Raw genomic sequence first — 19100 nt, forward strand, 5'->3', positions numbered from 1 at the left:
GATCCATGTGCTGATGAGAAGAATGAATATTCTGAGGTTGTTGGGTGGAATGCTCTGTAGATATCTGCCAATTCCAATTGGTCTAGAGTCTTGTTTAGATCTTGTGTTTCTCTACTGATTCTTTGCCTAGATGATCTGTCTAATATTGACAGTGGAGTGTTCAGGTCCCCTGCTATTATGGTATTAGTGTCTATTTCCTTCTTTAGGTCTAATAGAGTTTGTTTTATAAATCTGGCTGCTCCAACATTGGGTGCGTACATATTTATGATTGTTATGTCTTCTTGATGGATCAGTCCTTTTTTCATTAAGTAGTGTCCCTCATTGTCTCTTTTTATGGTTTTTAGTTTAAAGTCTATTTTGTCAGATATAAGAATAGCCACTCCAGCTCGTTTTTCTTTTCTGTTTGCATGGTAAATCTTTTTCCATCCTTTCACTCTTAGTCTGTGTGAATCTTTATGGGTGAGGTGGGTCTCTTGTAGGCAGCATATAGTTGGGTCCTGCTTTTTGATCCAGTCAGCCAGTCTGTGTCTTTTAATTGGGGAATTTAAGCCTTTAACATTAAGAGTTGTTATTGAAAGGTGTTGATTTATTCCTAGCATTTTATTGGTTGTTTGGTTGTCTTAGGTGTCTTTTGTTCCTTGCTTTCTGATTTACTGTTTGGTTTCTTTGTTTGTTGGTTCCTTAGGTTGTAGATAGTGTTTTTGTTAGCTTGTTTTCTCTTCATGAATGCCATTTTTATTGTACTAGTGGGTTTAGATTTTTCTTAGGTTTTTATGGCAGTGGTAGTTATTTTTCAGGAACCAAACCCAGTACTCCCTTGAGGATTTCTTGTAAGGGTGGTCTTGTGGTAGTGAACTCCCGCAGTTTTTGTTTGTCTGAGAAATATACTATTTGCCCCTCATTTCGGAAGGATAGCCTTGCAGGGTAGAGTATTCTTGGCTGGCAATCTTTGTCTTTTAGTATTTTGAAAATATCATCCCATTCCTTTCTAGCTTTTAGGGTTTGTGATGAAAAGTCTGATGTTAACCTGATTGGGGCTCCCTTATAGGTGATTTGACGCTTCTCTCTTGCAGCTTTTAAGATTCTCTCTTTGTCTCTGAGTTTTGCCAATTTGACTATGACATGTCTTGGAGAAGGCCTTTTTGGGTTGAATACGTTTGGAGATCGTTGAGCTTCCTGGATCTGAAGATCTGTGATTTTTCCTATACCTGGGAAGTTTTCTGCCACTATTTTGTTGAATATGTTTTCAATGGAATCTCCATTTTCCTCCCCTTCTGGAATACCCATGACTCGGATATTTGAGCGCTTGAGGTTGTCTGATATCTCTCTCAGATTTTCTTCCATGTCCTTGATTCTTTTTTCTTTCTTTTTGTCTGCTTGTGTTATTTCAAACAGCCCATTTTCAAGTTCAGAGGTTCTCTCTTCAACTTCGACAAGCCTTCTGGTTAAACTCTCCGTTGTGTTTTTTATTTCGCTGAATAACTTCTTCAGTTCAGCAAGTTCTGCTACATTTTTTTTCAGGACATTGATTTCCTTGTATATTTCCTCTTTCAGATCCTGTATACTTTTCCTCATTTCATCATGATGTCTAGCTGAGTTTTCTTGTATCTCATTCAGTTTCCTTAGAATTATCACTCGAAATTCCTTGTCAGTTATTTCAAGGGCTTCTTGTTCTATAGGATCTAGAGTATGAGATTTATTAACTTTTGGTGGTGTACTTTCTTGATTTTTTGTATTTCTGGTGTCTTTTTTTTGGTGTTTATTCATTGTGGCAGGGGGTTTCACAGTCCACCGGTTTGAGACTAATGACTAACTAGGATGTTGCTGTGGTTGCCAATTTGGTATGGCTCCCGCCGTGACTGCTCAGTTGGCCTCTAGTGTCTTGTGTGTGTGGTTGCCTCGGGTCTTGGGCTTCTCCGGGGATCCACCTTTCTGGTCAGCTTGTACTCTGCTGGGCTGGTGGATCACGTACCACAGGGTGTGTGATCTCTGTTGAGCTTTCACTTTCTGTACAGGACTTCTCCCCGTTCAGTGTGCTCTGGCCCAGGCTGTTAGATCGTGCAGTGGCGACCCCACCGGGTGTGTGGTTTCTGTCGAGTCTCCGCCTCCCTGGCCGCACGTCTCCCCCCTCTGTGCACACTGTGCTGGGCTGGGGCGTGTCTTCTGCACCCCTCGTCTATCAGCTGGGCCTTCAAGACCCTGCTCGGCACCGCCTCGCCCAGGAAGTCTACCAGGTTTCTGCTAGGCACAGACGACCGGTCTCTCTGGGTGCCTTTGTAGCACTGTGTAGATCTTTCTCGGGTCTTGTTCACCTTTGTATCCCCCCGGTATAAACCGAGTCTAGTGCCCGCCTGCAGCCTGCTCTCCGGCAGGTTCAAGCGGACCTGGGAACTCTCCTACCACACTATTCCCAACCAGAAATTCGTTAGGCTTTTTTCCAAACTGGTGGTCGCAGAGATGGTATCTGCCTCCCAGTAACAGGAAGTTTACCGGGGCCGGAGTCCAGGGTGTGGTGGAGTGACAGTCGGCCCGCCCGTACTTCCTAGCCCTCCCAACACTGGTCGGGACGCCCCACACCCGCAGCCCCGCCAGAGAACCGCGGAGGGAGTGGGAGAGGAGGGCGGCCCGCACGGTCCGGAAAGCCCCGTGCCAGGCCAAGCAAATGGGCTCAGTGATGGCCGAGCAGGGCGGAGCTGCCCGCACCTGTGAAAATGGAGGCAGCACCGGGGCAGTGAGTGGCCTGGTGGTGCAGGCGGGAGCCGCGTGGGCATCCACCCCCCCGAACAGAGCTGTGCCAGGGATCACTCACAGTGCTGTGCCAGGTCGGGCGCTCGCTCTGTCTCTGGTTTGTTGCCTTCCTTGTTCTCGGCGCTGCCGCCTCGGGCTGTTCAGTCGCGGCGCCGCTCGGGCGCTCCCAGGAATCTTCTTTAATGCCGGCCTGAAACCTCGAATCCTGAATAGGGCAGCTGGCCGCCTTCAGTGCGGCCCCAGCCTCCGGGATCCTGGCTGCATCCACAGCAGCCCTGGCGCCGTGTTCCCTGTTTCAAGACTCGCTTTTGCAGCTAAGAATCAGTTCTTTTCCTGCTCCACACTTCAAAGCTGTTGCCTGTAAATGAAAATGAGGCAGCCTCTCCTGCCGGGGGCAAAGTGGCATTGAGCCCCCACGACCGGCCAGCAGCAGCAGTCCTCCCTTAAGAGATGGCCAGAGGAAGGTCCACAAGTTTCCCGGCTGCCTGAGGCCCAGTGGCCACCTTTTCCACCTCAGCTACTCCGCGCCAGCTGCCACAGCCGCCGCCATCTTGAAACTCCGGCCACAAGAATTCTAAGTGATACATCTTTACTTTTCTGGTAAGGCATTCATTTCTGCTTGCCATGTGAAGGGTGCTCCTGGCTCTTATTCAATTTTCAGAGACTTCCCGACCTTGAACAGCGATTTGGCTCAAGTCCCAACTCTGTCCAATTATGTGTCAATGTTCAGGGGACGCTTCTGAACATGGAATTCTTTTAATAATTTTTACAATAATAAAATGCCTTCACTTGTATAATAAAAAATAATAGATCATCCATTCACAGAGCATTCAATGTGATCCAACCAACTGGACTTTCTAAGTTTAACTAGGGCTAAAATAATAGCAAAACCTGGAGAGCACTGTAGGAAAAGGGATGAAATATAGAGAGGAGAGAAGTTTATTTAATCATCTTATGAGTAAAAGAGAAAGTAGCACTTTGCATTTTAAAACCATGAGAGCAGGTGTTCTTTTATAGTCTTTCATATTGGCAGCTGAATGTTTATTAAAGCAAAGTGCCTGGGTGGCTAGAAAAATAGACATGCTGACGTTGAGAAAGACAAAAGTCAAAAGAAGAAAAGAGAAAAGCAACTCCTTTAGAAAAGGGAAAAATATTCCTGCCGGAGGGGGCAGGGGTGAGTTTGTATCTTTCTAAGATTCTGCAGATATTTTTTTTTTTTTAAATTTTATTTTGTCGATATACATTGTAGCTGATTATTGCTCCCCATCACCAAAACCTTCCTCCCTTCTCCCTCCCCCCCTCCCCCCCAACAATGTCCTTTCTGTTTGCTTGTCGTATCAACTTCAAATAATTGTGGTTGTTATATCTTCTTCCCCCCCCCCCCGGTTTGTGTGTGTGTGTGTGTGTGTGTGTGTGTGTGTGTGAATTTATATATTAATTTTTAGCTCCCACCAATAAGTGAGAACATGTGGTATTTCTCTTTCTGTGCCTGGCTTGTTTCACTTAATATAATTCTCTCAAGGTCCATCCATGTTGTTGCAAATGGCAGTATTTCATTCGTTTTTATAGCTGAGTAGTATTCCATTGTGTAGATGTACCACATTTTCCGTATCCACTCATCCGATGATGGGCATTTGGGCTGGTTCCAACTCTTGGCTATTGTAAAGAGTGCTGCGATAAACATTGGGGAACAGGTATACCTTCGACTTGATGATTTCCATTCCTCTGGGTATATTCCCAACAGTGGGATAGCTGGGTCGTATGGTAGAGTAGAAAACACAGAAGTAAACATCTGCTACATGTGACTTAGAAATCAAATCCCACTTCATCATTTCTTTTCCAAACTATCACTCTAATGCCAAATAGCTTATGAGCACTGAATAACTCATAGTGATTTAGGCTTTTCAAAATTAAGAACATTTAAAATTTTTAAGTTTTGATAAAAATATTAGGGAATTAAATTCCTTCGTTCAAACTCTCGGCGTGGAGAAAAGGGCATATTACAATGCTTGGATATTTAATTACTTTGAATTTCCCAAAGTTATAATACTCTTTATTATACAATACTTGCTAGTTTCATATATTTCAGTTTTCTAGTATTGAATTAAAAAAAGCCTTTATCTCAACTTTGGGAAAGTAAACTCTTATTAGAGTTAACACAATAAATTCTTACTATTGCTGACAAATCAGCTTAAAAGTAAGATAGGTAGAATAATTATGTCCTAGAAAGGATCAAACTTTTAGAAAAAGACAAATGGTTGACAAAGGGGCTGTGGATAATTATAAGGGACTCTCCAAGTGAAGAAGCTCTTAAAAGTTATAATTATATAATATGAATAAATGTAAGTTAAATGTAAGTTCTTAGAAGTTACAACTATCAACTATGCAATTGGCTCTTACTAGCTCTGCTTTCCATAACAAATACAGAAGATTAGACTACTCTGTGGGATAGGAATCAAGGTAGGGTTTGTAAATGCAAAAGGCAGAAAGACAAAAGAAGTACCAAGTAGGATGTTGACACACTATTCAACATAATTTTGAACTGAAACCAGGTATTTTTCTTACCGTCATTGGAACCAAAGCTTCCATCGATGGATTTTCTCTGAAACCTGCAAATAAGCACATAAACATGCTCTTAAGAGAGTGAAAACCTCAGCGTTTTACATTTGTTTACTATAGGTTTTGTTGCAGATTTGTCTGCTAGGATCTCTTAAAAATGGGCCTTTGGATATGAGGAAACTGGAACTTGATACGTTGCTGGTGGGAACATAAAATGATGTAGTCACTTTGGAAAACAGTTTAGTAATTCCTCAAAAAGTTAAACATAGAGTTACAATGTGATGCAGAAATCCCTTTCCTAGGCATATTCATGCATTCATTCATTCATCAGCTTCCAGATATAATTTACATACCATAAAATTCACCCTTTAAAGTATGCAATTCAGTGAATGTTAGTGTGGTAACATAATTGTGCAACTTGTCCCAAACCTATTAACAGTCACTCCCTATTCCCCACTGTCCCCAGGTCCTAGCAACCACTAATCTATTGTCTGTGTCTATAAATTTGCCTATTCTGGACATTTCATATAAATGGAACCACATTATATGTGAACTTTTCGATGGGCTTCTTTTAACTTAGCATAATGTTTTCAAGGTTTATCCATGTTGTACAATGTATCATTACTTCAGTCTTCTTATAGCTGAGTAATATTCCATTGTATGTATATACCACATTTCATTTGTTTGTTTCCATTTGATGGACATTTTGGTTGTTTCCACTTTTTGGCTAACATTAATAACATTGCTATGAATATTTGTATACAAGTTTTTGTATGAACATAAGTCTTCAGTTTTCTTGGGCATTTACCTAGGAGTGAAATTGCTGGGTACTTTTAAAAGTTCATGGAAAAATAGAATTAAAAATAATATGAATCTGTCCATGAACTTTTTGAATTACCCCCATATATTTAACTTTTTTTTTGAACTGTTTTCCACAGTTGCCTTTTCAAGCTTCCAGAAGCAGCCTGCGTTTCTTGATTCACGGCCTTGACTTTCTCCTTCTTCAAAGTACATCACTCCAATCTCTTCCTTCATCATATCTCCACCTTTTCTTCCTTTCACCTTCTTGTCTCCCTCTTACAGGACTCTTGTGAATACATTAGGGCCATGTTGCTATGGATTGACTGAATTGTGTCCCCTAATGTCCATACATTAAAGCTTAATCCCTACTGTAATGTTGAAGGTGGGAAATCCTATTATGGTAATTGGAATGTGGGGCCTCAAAGAGGTGATTAGATTGTAGTGCGATGTCATGGTAAATGGATTAATAATGATGGTCAGGGGCATGATTCTAATGGATTTAAAAGGTGAGTGTGTGAGAGTTTCTCTTTCTCTGCTCCACCATTTTCTGCCATGTGAGACCCCTGCATTGCCGTAAAGCCACCAACAAAGAATACCATCACCAGATGTGTTCCCTGGACTTTGGACTTCCCAGCCTCAGAAACTGTAAGCAATAAATTTCATTTTCTTATGAATTAACTAGTTCCATGTATTTTGTTCCTAGCATCAGAAATGTACTAATACACAAGTAGATAATCCAAGATATTCTTCATGACTTTATCATGTCTGCAAAGTCTCTTTTGCTATGTAAGGTAACATATTCATTGGTTCTGGTGATTAAAAAGTGGACATCTTTTGGGAGCCATAATTCTATCTACTCTTCTGATCTGTAAATACAGGATGTTTTTCTGTTTATTTAGTTCTTTAATTTCTTTCAACAATGTTTTATAAGTTTTCAATGTACAGGTCTTACCCTTGTTAAATTTATTCTTAAGTATTTTATTATTTTTGACACTTTTTGTAAATGGAATTGTTTTCTTCATTTTATTTTTGGATTGTTCATTGCTAATGTTTAGAAATAAAATTGATTTTTGTATATTGATCTTGCATCCTAAAACCTTGTTGAACTCAGGGTTTCTCTTTGGATTGATGAAAATATTCTGAAATTAGATAGTGGTAATGACTGTGCAACTGTGAATACACTGAAAACCACTGAATTGTATATTTTAAAGGAACTTAATTTATGAATTACATGTCAACAAAGTTGCTATTTACAAACCTGGTATACCATTTGGGAATGTCTATCAAAAATTCAAATGTGAATTATTCTCTTCTCCCCAAATAAGCCTTCCTTTTGAATGTGAGGTTGCAGTGGCGAGGGAGGAAAGTTGGGGGCCAGAAGCACTCATGTTTTGGTACATGCTCTTATATACTTCCAGATGGGAACTCTTCAAGTTGCACACACTGATTCTGGTATATTTGGTGGAAGAACTTCTCTTCATAGCTCTTTTGTTCCTAAACACATCAAACTCTTCCCTACCTCAGGGGCTTTGCTCTTGCTCTCTGCCTGGGCCACTCTCTCCTTAGATCCTCACATGGCTGGCTCCTTCTTGCCATTCTGGTCTCAGTCCTGAGAGGCCTTCCCTGCTGACCAAATCAAATGTAAACTAGCTTCCCCAACCATCGTTCTCTGTCACACTGCTGTGTTTATTCTCCTCCTGACACTAGCTGGAATTATTTTCTTTATTAATTGCTTACTTGCTTGTATGTTTTTCCCCTCTACAATGCAAGTCCTATTAGAGCAGGGATCTAGAGTGCCTTGTTCACAACTGTATCTCTAACCTCTGGGACAGCACCTGGCATACCATTAAGGAGAGCAGTAATGATTTGGCCTGACTGTTGTAGCTGGCAAACGAGGCTGTGAAATTCCTTCTTAATAATTTTAGTGATATTGACTGGCAAGCAATTATATGGACTCATAGAAGACAATGAGCTTGGATTATGTGTTTGTATTAACAGGCTTTACCCACATTTGTCCTAGATTTTGGAACAGATAAAATTACGCATTAGAAGAGTTAATTTACAAAGCTAGGATGAGGCAGGCAGTAGCCAGTGACAAAGGGAAAAAAGAGCAAAAACAGCCGCACCTCATCTTGTATCCAGCTCCTTCTGTTGAAAGGTGGGGTCTGTATCTTCATCTCCTAAGTCTGAGCTGACCTCATGGCTTGTTTTGTCCAACAGAAATGAGGGGGAAGTGATATTGTGCTACTTCTGAACCTACATCTTAAGGAGGTCATGAACTCTTCTGCTATAGCTCTTGGAGATACAATAAGCCCAGGCTAGCCTGTGGGAGGATGAGGGACCAAATGAAGTTGAGGCCAGCCCAGAAGGGCCAGCTCTTAGCTGACTTGCCAGTGGATCACACACTATGACCACACCCAGCTGAGATCTCCAAGCCCAGCCAGATTAGCAGAACCATCCAGCTGACCCATAGATTTGTGAGCAAACTCAAATATTTATTGCTGTATGCCTGCCCCTGGAGGTTTGTTTGTTTGTTTGTTTGTTTGTTTGTTTATTTATTTAACGCAGCATTATTGTGGCGATGGATGATTAATGCAAGAATCAAAGGAAAGGATGAGTATCCAGGATTGGGCAGTCTGGACTCAATGTCTGGCAGGGTGATTGAGAAGAACAAATAAGAGAACATCTGTGCAGGGCCTGCACATTCATTGTAGGGGCTTCAATAAATATATACATGTTGAATGGATTGGGGCTGGGGTATACGCAGGGAATAGTGTTTAGGTTCAGGCCAATACAGGATAAAAGTGTCTTAGCTCCCTGAGGGCAGGGGCCATGTCTCTTATCAATGTTTTTCATCCTTCTGTCATAGCATGTAATACAAATTCCACATGTACTGGTAATAAGATATAGGGGACTCACCATGTAAATGGCATTACGCTGAGAGGACTGGTTTCATATAGTCTTGTAGAAAACCTATTATTTTGCTTAGTTCAATGAAAGAAGAGTTCTCCTATTATCATTTTTCCTCAGTCTGTTCTTCTATTTAGAATGCCAAATAGTTCTTATGTCTCCAGATTCCTATTTCCAGCTTGTCTATATTTGGAAGAAATCTATGCTTGTGCATTTGGCTGTAGCAAAATAATCTGCACCTAGACTTATACCACAACTGTCCAAAACTGTGTTTGCTTCAGTTGGCTGAGTAACAACTTCAGAGATATTGATAACCAGCTATTAGCTTAATTTTTTGTCTGTTTGTATGTTGACAGTGCATGCTAGCTAACTAAAGTGGGGTAATCCTGCTTTTTAAAATCTAAAACATCAGGAGTAGACACAGTCTTCCTAAGAGCGATGGAAGAGAGGAGCTTCTTTTCCAAGACACTGGAGCTCATCCAAGAAGCTTTTTGGGCCCTTTTTCAATTGAATCCTCATTGGGGTGCCAGGATTTTAGTCTGGCCTCCTTGGTGAGGATCACCATCCCTCACATTCCCTGACGACTCCAAATCCTTCCTAATCAGCCCGTCTGAGAGCTAAGACTCTGGAGCCAGGCCGCATAAGTTCAAACGCTAGCTCCTTCATTTACTGTTTGTGAATTCTTGGTCAATTTGCTTAACCTCTCCATGCCTCAATTTCCTGAACTGTTGCAGGGCGATAAACATAGCACCCACTGTTAGGGGACATCAGATGAGATAATGTACTTAAAGGGCTCAGCACATTGTCTAGCACAGAACAGGTACTTGTTAAATGTTAATGGCTATGATCTGATAAATTAATTGAGCTAATAATCAGTTAATGTATGTACTTTTCAGGTAAAATATTTGCCTATAGTGTGGGGGTTTTGTTTTTAACTTACTTGAAAATAATTTCAAATCTAAAGAAAAGAAGCAATAATAAGAATAAAAAAAGAGAGAATAGAATATAAAATACCTGTATACCCTTTGCCTAGACTCACCTATTGTTAGCATATTACCCCATTTGCTTTAATCATTCTCTCTGTTATATATACATGACCATTTGAAAGTGAGTTGCATATGTCATGGACTTTTTTCCCTAAATATTGCCAAAGAATAAAAATATTCTCTTATGTAACCATAATACAGCTATCAGATTCAGCAAATTTAACATTGATATGATACTCTAATATACTGCTGTATTCCAGTTTTGTCAACTGACCAAATAAAGTCCTTTATAGCATATTTTTCTTCTAGTACAAGTCCCAGCTTGAGATCAGGTATTGTCTTTAGTTGTCATATCTCTCTAGTGTCCTTTAATCTTGAACACCTCCATGCCTTTCTTTGTCTTTAATGACACCTTTTAATACAATGTTCATCATTTGGGTTGTCTAATTTTTCCACACAATTAGATTCAAAAATGCATTTCTGGATTGCTGCATAAGTGATGTTTTGTCCTTCTTAGTGTGTCACGTCCAGACACAATGTCCATCTTCCTCTGGTGATAATTAATTTTGATCACCTAGTCAATGTGTTTGATTTCTCCACTGTGTAGTTACTATTTTTCCCTTACTGCTACTAAGCAAATCATGAGGATACACTTTTAGGCCATGCAAATATCTGATCCTCATCAGATTTCCCCCATCGACTTAGCTTCTCTTGATAATTCTTAATCTGATTTAGTCTTTACAATGAAGTTTGCAAGATGATTTTTCCAACTCCCGCACTCCCTCCATATTTACTAGTCAGTTCTTGGCAGTCTTCTGTGAGCAAGAGGCCTCCCATCTACTGTCAGTATTTGTTAATGACTCCTTTCCCTAGTGGGTACCTGTTTTAGTAAATTTGTTGAAGTCACTGGATATGTCTGCAGGTATTTAGGTCCTTTCTTCCCTTATTAATAAAAACTCATAAATTTACATTTTTTCCAATGGTTTATCATTTATTATCCTCAATTATTGTGGTGCTCACATTGTTCCAGATCTGGCCAGGACATTTTGGAATATAGACAGTAGATTAGATAAGAGTATCATTATTGATGCTAAATTTGCTGAATCTGATAGCTATATTATGGTTATGTAAGAGAATATTTTTAGTCTTTGGAAATATTTAGGGATAAAAGTTCATTACATATGCAACTTACTTTCAAATGGTCCAGAATATATATGTGTGTGCGTGTGTGTTTGTGTACATATATACATATATGAGATAGAATAATAAAAGGCAGTCTCCCAAAAGAAGGGAGTTACTTTTTGAGTCAAAGATAGGCCTGTATCATTGCCATGGTTTGTGTCATTGAGGTAACCATGAGGTCTTTCTACAGATAAGGTTAATCCTGCCCAGTAGTCTCAAAACTGTCTGCTGGCTTTGTTTTCTGTATATATTCAAGAGGAGAAAGGGCATTTGTTTATTGTGAACCTCCTGCCATTCTTGTGCAGTTGTTTCATAGAGAGCACAACAAAGAGTGGAATTCTCAAGGTTCAACCCTGCTGAGAGAGGCAAGGAAAGACTGGTGCTCCAAACACCAGTCTTTTTATTTAGGGGCTCCAAACTCTTGGGAAATTTCCTTGGTCAAATTACAGCATAATTATTTCCTTTTTTTCCCCTCAAGGTACATTTTACTATAAGATTGATGCTGCAACATTTGGAAAGCACCTGGTAATATAGTATCAGAGCATATTACCCCTGCTATTTATTGTACCTCAGGATCTATTTTGGGCATTAAATTTACTTTTTTAAAAAAATCTTTTATTTGGGAAGGTAAAAAAGGCCCATGTGGAAAGCTTGCATTCTTTTAAGTGTACAAGTCAGTGTACACTTAATATGCTCATAAGGTTGCACTACCACTACCACTGACTCCAGAACATTGTTATCATTTCCCAAAAAACCCCAGTACCAATAGTAGTCACTCCCCATCCCACACCCTCCCCTCAGCCCCTTGTAATCACTAATCTACTTTCTGTTTCTACAGATTTGCCTATTCTGGACACAGACATTTCATACAGATGGAATCATGTAATATGTGCTCTATCAAATTTACTTTTTGGTAAAATATTTAAAAGTGTTCCTAAATTTCCATGTTAGGAAGAACTTATAATTCCCTACATTCTGGAGGATTTACAGTGAACATTTTATGGTCTAAAAAGTATACAACTTGCCTTTTTGTTGCGGTTTCACTAACTATGAAAATAACCCACATTCTACCAGCATTTACTGTGTGCCTGACATTGATGTAAATGCTGCAGTTGTACTATTTTATGAGGTAAATTATTATCTCATTTTATAGGTGAGGAAACTGAAACATAGAGGGGTTAAGTAACTTGCCCAAGGTCACACAGTTAGTGGCTGAGGTAGATTTGAACCCAGTTGATATAACTCTAAAGCCTGTGCTGTAATCATTACACAAAGACAGGAAAAGGAGTCTAATATTTTCTTGAAACTTTTGACATACCTCAGATAATGAACTAACACAACAAGCAGGCATCCCAAGTAGAAGGACAAGAAGACGAAGACACTGAAAAGACTGGATTTCACGTAAACGGATTCTGAGGGGAGAGAAACAAGTTTGGTCAGGTTATCCTCAGGAGAAAAGAGAACTGTTTGGTACAGGAGAGCGCGAAGGGCCCACTTCCATCACACCCATTCTTAAGTCCTAGGAAATTTTCATTCAGAGCAGCAAAGCTACTGCAGGTCACCCAGAGGTCATCCAGAGTGGCTGCCATTCACAGTGATGACTTCCCAGTAGAAGTGGGAAGGGACTGCCTAAAAACAACTTCATAACTGAGTTCCCTTTCTTTTTGGAAGGGATTTAACAAAATGCTCTGACTCCCTCTTCTACCTCTAAGGTAAATAGACTTTAGTTTTCTTATGCTGATTCTCTCTGGAGGGATGACATTTTATGAATTATATGATAGATTTCCCAACATAGGAATCTCTCCATTCATTCTAGCACCAACACCGACCTTTAATGGAAGGAACAATGGTCACTTTAAGGATCTTTGTTCTTTGAAGATTCCATGTCTGATTCTCCTTTTCTGGTAACAAAACAAAGAAAACAAAAAACCAAGAAACAATGGATCAGATATTAGATTCTTGGCCTCTCGTCTAAACAGTTGTTCAAAAAATGTCCAGAATTAACTCTAGTTTCTGAATCTTATTTTAGCAAGAACTGGAAGAACATCTAACCCCAAACCTTCAAACCTTCCAATATCCCTTTTGGTTAAGATTCTCAATTTGGCCTTTGCTTGGGTACATTTTGGTACCACTAGTTGATGCAAATGCGACTACATCTTCCCTTCTCCAATGAAGAAGGATTGACCCTTTCCCTGATATCCACAGACATCTGAAGAAAACAGCTGCAAAAATAGATGCCTACTTCTTCCTTTGGTTTGCGTTTTTCTAGGCAATGAGAATTTTTTTCCCTTATCTAGTCATTGAAGGGCTCTAAGTTTATCAAGGAGCATTGGACATCAGTAAAACTGTATGGCTATATAATTAAGGGATTAAAGAACAAGAACACACTAGCAAAATGTCACCTAAATACCAGAGGAACCGAGTTATGTTCAACAGTAAACGCCTCTGTGTTGGTCACATGTGGCTCATCAACAACTGGGGGTCTGTGTTTTCAGGCAACATCCTATCCCATTCCCAAAGTGGTTACTGGATAGTTACTCAATTATTTGTACTGTGCCTAAGAGCTTACCACCACTGTCAATGGGATAAGTTGTCACACTTGACTTTCCCACTATCTTGCGAGGTACAATTTTGGCGATTGGTTTTTCTTGTACAACATCCTGTTGGAAATGCTGACTACTGATAAATATAAGCAGCTCCCTTACTGTTAGCCACCAAACTGATCTTAGGCAATGGGCCTTGATCCACTCTTTGAGATCATTACTTCATTGGAGCAAATATTTGTTGGGTAAAGGGCAATTAAGTGAACTTACCTTACATGGTCTGAGGTAATACAAGACTTTCAAAAGATGAATTGTACTGAATAACATTGTGCAGTATCAATAATGCCATTATATTGATTATTTTTTTCCTTTTATTGTTTTCTCAAGTATCTCTCAGATTGCCTTGCCAAATGACTGCTGATGAATTCTTACTTTGTGGGAACTAGAGATGAGAATTGGGATTTCCTTTCCCTTCCTTCAGGTTTTCCTAAGTAGCCAACTATTCCTTGCTATCTCTTACCTCGGGTGCTGAAAGATCCTCCACACGCATAATCTTCAGGCTTTATCACAAACACCACAAAGAACTGCTCGCCTGGAAAATCCTTCTTCTGCATAAGACATAACAACCTTATGATAGGCAGGTAAGAAAGAGTGAGAAGGGAGAAAGTCCATGGGGTTGGGGAGCCAAAAACAGCTGTAAAACTAGAAAACAGTTGCAAAAATAGAAGCCTACCTAGAGGAAAGAGAGGAAAAGTAAGGTTCACTTCTGCCCTCTAACTCCTTAAAAAGGATTTTCCTATACCCACGATCAGCTCCAGATTATCCATGATAATTGTTATGCCCAAGAAATTAAAGTGAATAGATGCATCATTCTGATTTCAATCTATTTTGTGTCCACTTGAGTGTTTAGAATTGTAATAGACACCATGTAAATAATATGCCAACAGCTTATATTTTAAAATTAATACTTATACATTGAGTTTTTATTTTAAAATCTAATGATAAGCAACTTTCCCAAAAGTCACACAGTCAACAGTTAAATAAATAATTTAGGTTAGAGAGGCGAAGGACCCACGTCAGGAGACCTGAGTTATAGTCTTGCTTTGACTTTCTAAGAGTGCTTCTCTGGTTCCCAGTTTCCATCCATGATTGGAGTGTGGTTGACAAGATCATCTTTAAGATCCATTATAGTTCTACGACTCTGTCTTTATTTTTCTATAATCCACAAATTTCTGGTATCATGTTTAGCCCAGTGAGAAAATGTCCCAAGACTGAAGCATGAGCCCAAAGAGAAGTAACAATTTATTGCCAGACACATCCAAGGTAGACATGCACTGATACACTTTGCTCCTTATTAATTCAATCTCCTGGATGATGTAAAATGAAAATTTTGAAGTTCCCTACTATAGCAATTTTTCTGTACTTTTAAATTTGGTATCACATAATGTTGGGATGCTCAGGAAGAAATAAATACTAAAAACAAGAGAAGATATTTGTGATATCACATCTGATGCCCTCAAAAATTAAAGCCTAATTGTTAGAAATGTTTAGGTCTGATACCTAAATTATAATTAACCTCTCTTTATTCTTTGCTTGTTATTCAATAAACAGTATCAACTTAGTCTAGAGAACAGATCAATTCACCAGCACCTCAAGTAATTTCCACCCCAAAGACGAGACAGAATCTCTGCGAAAATATTCTGGCATGATGTGTGTACATTTTTGCTATAAAATTACAACTGAAATAATTTAATTACAAATACCAAAAGGGTAACCTGCTGCATAAATATCATTCATATTCCTTTGAACCTGTCCAATCCATCCAGAGTTGAAGTCCTCTTTTGGTTACTGTTACTGGTACACTTAATATATTTACTTGCGTTAAATTGACCCAATAAACTTCACCCTAAATTGGCACCCCCACTGAGTAGATTGGAATCTTCTGGCTTTACCCACACAAGCAGTCTGCCAGATATATGTCCCACAACACCATGGGCTTCCAAGAATCCCCAGGGGGAAAGAGGCACTTGGTAGAGTAGCACTGTCTACTACCACCTGGGCTTTGAGTTCAGGCATAGCAATCTTAATTTTTAAAGCAATTAGAAAGAAAAGAGATTCTAGGCACACAGTGGATGGCCATCCCTTTTGGATTTTGTTCCAAAAGTAAACTATCAATTAAGCTTTGCTATTGATAATAGTGACCGCAGAAGCAATGTCTCACCTGTAGCGTGATGGCAGCTTTCTTAGTCATGGACTGATAGACACCATTAAATTCCACATTGTGGTCAAGATCATACACTGGGCACTGTAGTGTGCAGGAAGGATAAAAAGGAAAGCATCAGTAATGTTATACAATGTCATACCACACACAGGTCTGTCGGGGTCTTTCCACCTGTACCAGAGCAGGAATCCCTACTAAGCCAGAAACCATGAAGAAAAGTTTTCTCCCAGAACAGTCATGAAATAATCCTCTTAAAACTTGGTGCCTTGTCCTCTAAAATCAAAGACAGTTTATATTGAAGAGAACTATGAAAGGATTGTCTTAAAGTTTATAATGCCTTTCCCAGTTTTTGTTAACACTTCATGAGACAGAAAGGACCTAATGTTACGATAAAATTTAAAAATCAGAACAAACAATAGTTTTCAATTTTATTTTTCTTATGGAGCTCACAACTTGGTCTTCCTTGTCTTTTGTCATGATCCTTCCATTTCCCCCCCTCCCTCCCTCTGTCTTTCACTTCCTTCCTTTCTTCTTTCCTTCAATTATTTTGGTGAAGAGTCAACCATTCTTTATCTCTCCAAATCAATGTCTGCAAACATGGACTGCCCACTTGTATGCACGAGATACTGTTATTATTTAGCAGTTTTGGGGAAGATGCACAGTAGGAGGGTGACGTGGTCCTCACCCCTCTCTTTCATATATTCTGGGATAATATAATGCTCCACATTAGAAGGCTGGCAAATTATCAGGACTCACCATGATATTCTGGACTGAGACAACGGAACATGGATAAGCAATTTTAGACACCACTTTAATGATAACTGAGTCCACATCTTTGGGAAATTTGTATAGAAAATACTGAGAATAAGAAAAAGAAAGACATGATTTGTAAATATTAAGCAATTTTACAATCATGAACTCAATCTATTTTCACATGAATAGGATGGCTTCCTCTATTATTAGGCACAAAATTCAGATATAAATCTCAGTGAATCTTCATTATTTCAGTCAGCCAGCCATTCATCTCACACATAATGAGCAGCTAACTGCTCTCCGCGGTGCTCGGTGCAGACATCGGGAAGAAGACAAAGTCGCTATTTCATACCATGCTCCCATTTCACTATCTACGGTATCACCATTTCTTTCTTAACTAAACTTTGCTACACTTCATTTTTATTACCTACGTAAGACGCATTCCCCCTTCTCTTTGAATTACAGATATGCGGCTGTAACATGAGACGAGGTTTACTTCTGTGTGTCGGGAAATGGGAAGCTCCACACTGAAGATAATCTTCAAGAGTTCTTCCCACAGGCAAGAATTAGCACTAGACTAATCCTTCCCCTAGCACATTTGCTAAAGAATCTACTTCCTGGCTGGAATATACTGAGAAAATATTTGGATTCAAAGATCAAGTCCTACATCTGGTCCCTGGAAATAAGTTCACAATTTGGGGCAGGTTGAGGTATCTTTAGAAGTATTTCTCAAATATTACCAGAATCAGGAAACATTTCTAATAGAAAGATGTTATACCTATTTAGATTATGAATCCACTGGGAAAATATATTAACTCTAAGTTTTAAACATGTTGCTAATGATGAAAAAAGGGGAATTCTGCCCAATAATTATAAATGGTAACTTCTTGAGAAGCTATGTCAAGCTTATGATTTAGATTTTGAGGAAAGCAACCCAAACAAGCCCCAATCTTAGGACTCTAATAAATTTATCACTTTAAAAAAGAGGCAAAACATGTTAAAACTTAGTTTTGTATTTCAATATCTTCTTTACTAACCCTATTTTGAGAACAAGCACAATAAAAATAGAATGTTTTTCAATAATCCAAAACTTTTTTTTAAAAATTTTACTTCTCAAAATACATTGTAGTTGATTTTCATGCTCCTTTACCCATTCCTCTCAAATAATCCAAAACTTTCTAATGGGAGAAAAAAAAATCACCTCAAGATTGAGTGTCATGAAGGCTGCTGTTTGGAAGTCTATTCATGCCTAGTAACAGATGGCCCTACCCCTAAGAACCCACTTCGCCTTGGAGCTGGATTCAAATACATGTAATACAGGGCTCTTCAAATGGTGAGTAGTCTGGAATTCCCGAGAGGTGTTCATGGTTCTCAGGGGAACCATACTTCATAACTCAAGAGCATTACTAGGCTTACTGTCAGCAGTTATGAACATCATATATATTCATCTAAATAATAGTAATTGGTTTTGTGCAAGCAGTAGATACCTACTGAAGCCTTATCTATGTGCCTAAATATTATCAACCTTCTTTATCTCTAAATAACCATAGACCCCAAATAAATGTTTTGACTCCTGCTCTGATAATCTCCTTTTACCAGAAAGAAGCAAATGACAAGTACCCAAAGCAATGGCTAGAATTTAGGCTGAAAATCACCATTTGCATCCTGACTACATGCCCAGTTTCTACAACCTGCCTCTAGCTACAGGAGTAGAGGCAGACAATGATGGATGCAGGTTGTCTGAGAATGTGCAATCGTTTGGGTGAGCTTAAAGGAACAGGAAATGTTTCCTGCAATTGAAGAGGATATAAAATACAGGCTGAAATGGGAACAGTTAAGAGTAAAGAAAGACTTCCATAGATATCAGAAATTTGTTTTATTGGTTTGTTCTAGTTTCAGATTCATATACAAATTATTTAGGCTTTAATATCTATACACTTTTTAAAATAAAAAGAAGCCACCATATATACTCATCACTAATTTTCAGTCTACAAGCCCTTCTATTATTTTATAGTGCATACAACATTCAGTATATCATTTTTATTATAGCTCTGCACTGGATTATTAGGCTGTATTGTTCCTGTAGTTAGAGTACAAGTTGGTCTTCCCTTTTCTAAGGATCTCCCATTGCACCTAATAACTAGTGCTTTCTAAATATTTTTTGAAATTAAATGGTCAGTAAATGTTGAGGGCAACAGATTATGGGCCAGTGGCCCTCTCCTGCCACTGGGTGGCAGTATATATGTACTGCAGAGACTTCCACTGAAACGGGAAATTTAACTCTTAAAAGGTGTATGGGCTTAGGGCTAGCCTATGGCTCACTAGGCAGAGTCTGGTGCTGATAACACCTAGGCCAAGGGTTTGGATCCCTATATAGGGTTGGCCAGTTAGCTCACG

At 39.2% G+C, this 19100-nt stretch overlaps 1 protein-coding gene and 1 long non-coding RNA gene across 7 annotated transcripts in view; one reads left to right on the plus strand and one right to left on the minus strand.

Moving 5' to 3' along the window:
• Positions 1–7020, plus strand: part of LOC134363299 (uncharacterized) — a 29563-nt gene extending 22543 nt beyond the window's left edge. Inside the window, exon 3 of the long non-coding RNA XR_010021698.1 lies at positions 6246–7020. This is a non-coding gene — a long non-coding RNA (uncharacterized LOC134363299). The remainder of the gene's footprint in view (positions 1–6245) is intronic.
• SIDT1 (SID1 transmembrane family member 1) overlaps positions 1–19100 on the minus strand; it is a 100857-nt gene that overhangs the window by 40449 nt on the left and 41308 nt on the right. For 3 of the 6 annotated variants that reach the window (XM_063078844.1, XM_063078861.1, XM_063078853.1), the window contains exons 5-10: positions 16707–16808; positions 15951–16034; positions 14250–14337; positions 13016–13087; positions 12505–12598; positions 5314–5357 (exon numbers count right to left, since the gene is read on the minus strand). In XM_063078844.1, the coding sequence (XP_062934914.1) occupies positions 5314–5357; positions 12505–12598; positions 13016–13087; positions 14250–14337; positions 15951–16034; positions 16707–16808 (484 nt within the window). The remainder of the gene's footprint in view (positions 1–5313; positions 5358–12504; positions 12599–13015; positions 13088–14249; positions 14338–15950; positions 16035–16706; positions 16809–19100) is intronic. The other 3 variants (XM_063078885.1, XM_063078868.1, XM_063078875.1) reach the window with 3 other exon arrangements.

Source organism: Cynocephalus volans, chromosome 1 (genome assembly GCF_027409185.1).
Source record: "Cynocephalus volans isolate mCynVol1 chromosome 1, mCynVol1.pri, whole genome shotgun sequence".
Lineage (NCBI taxonomy): Eukaryota > Metazoa > Chordata > Mammalia > Dermoptera > Cynocephalidae > Cynocephalus > Cynocephalus volans.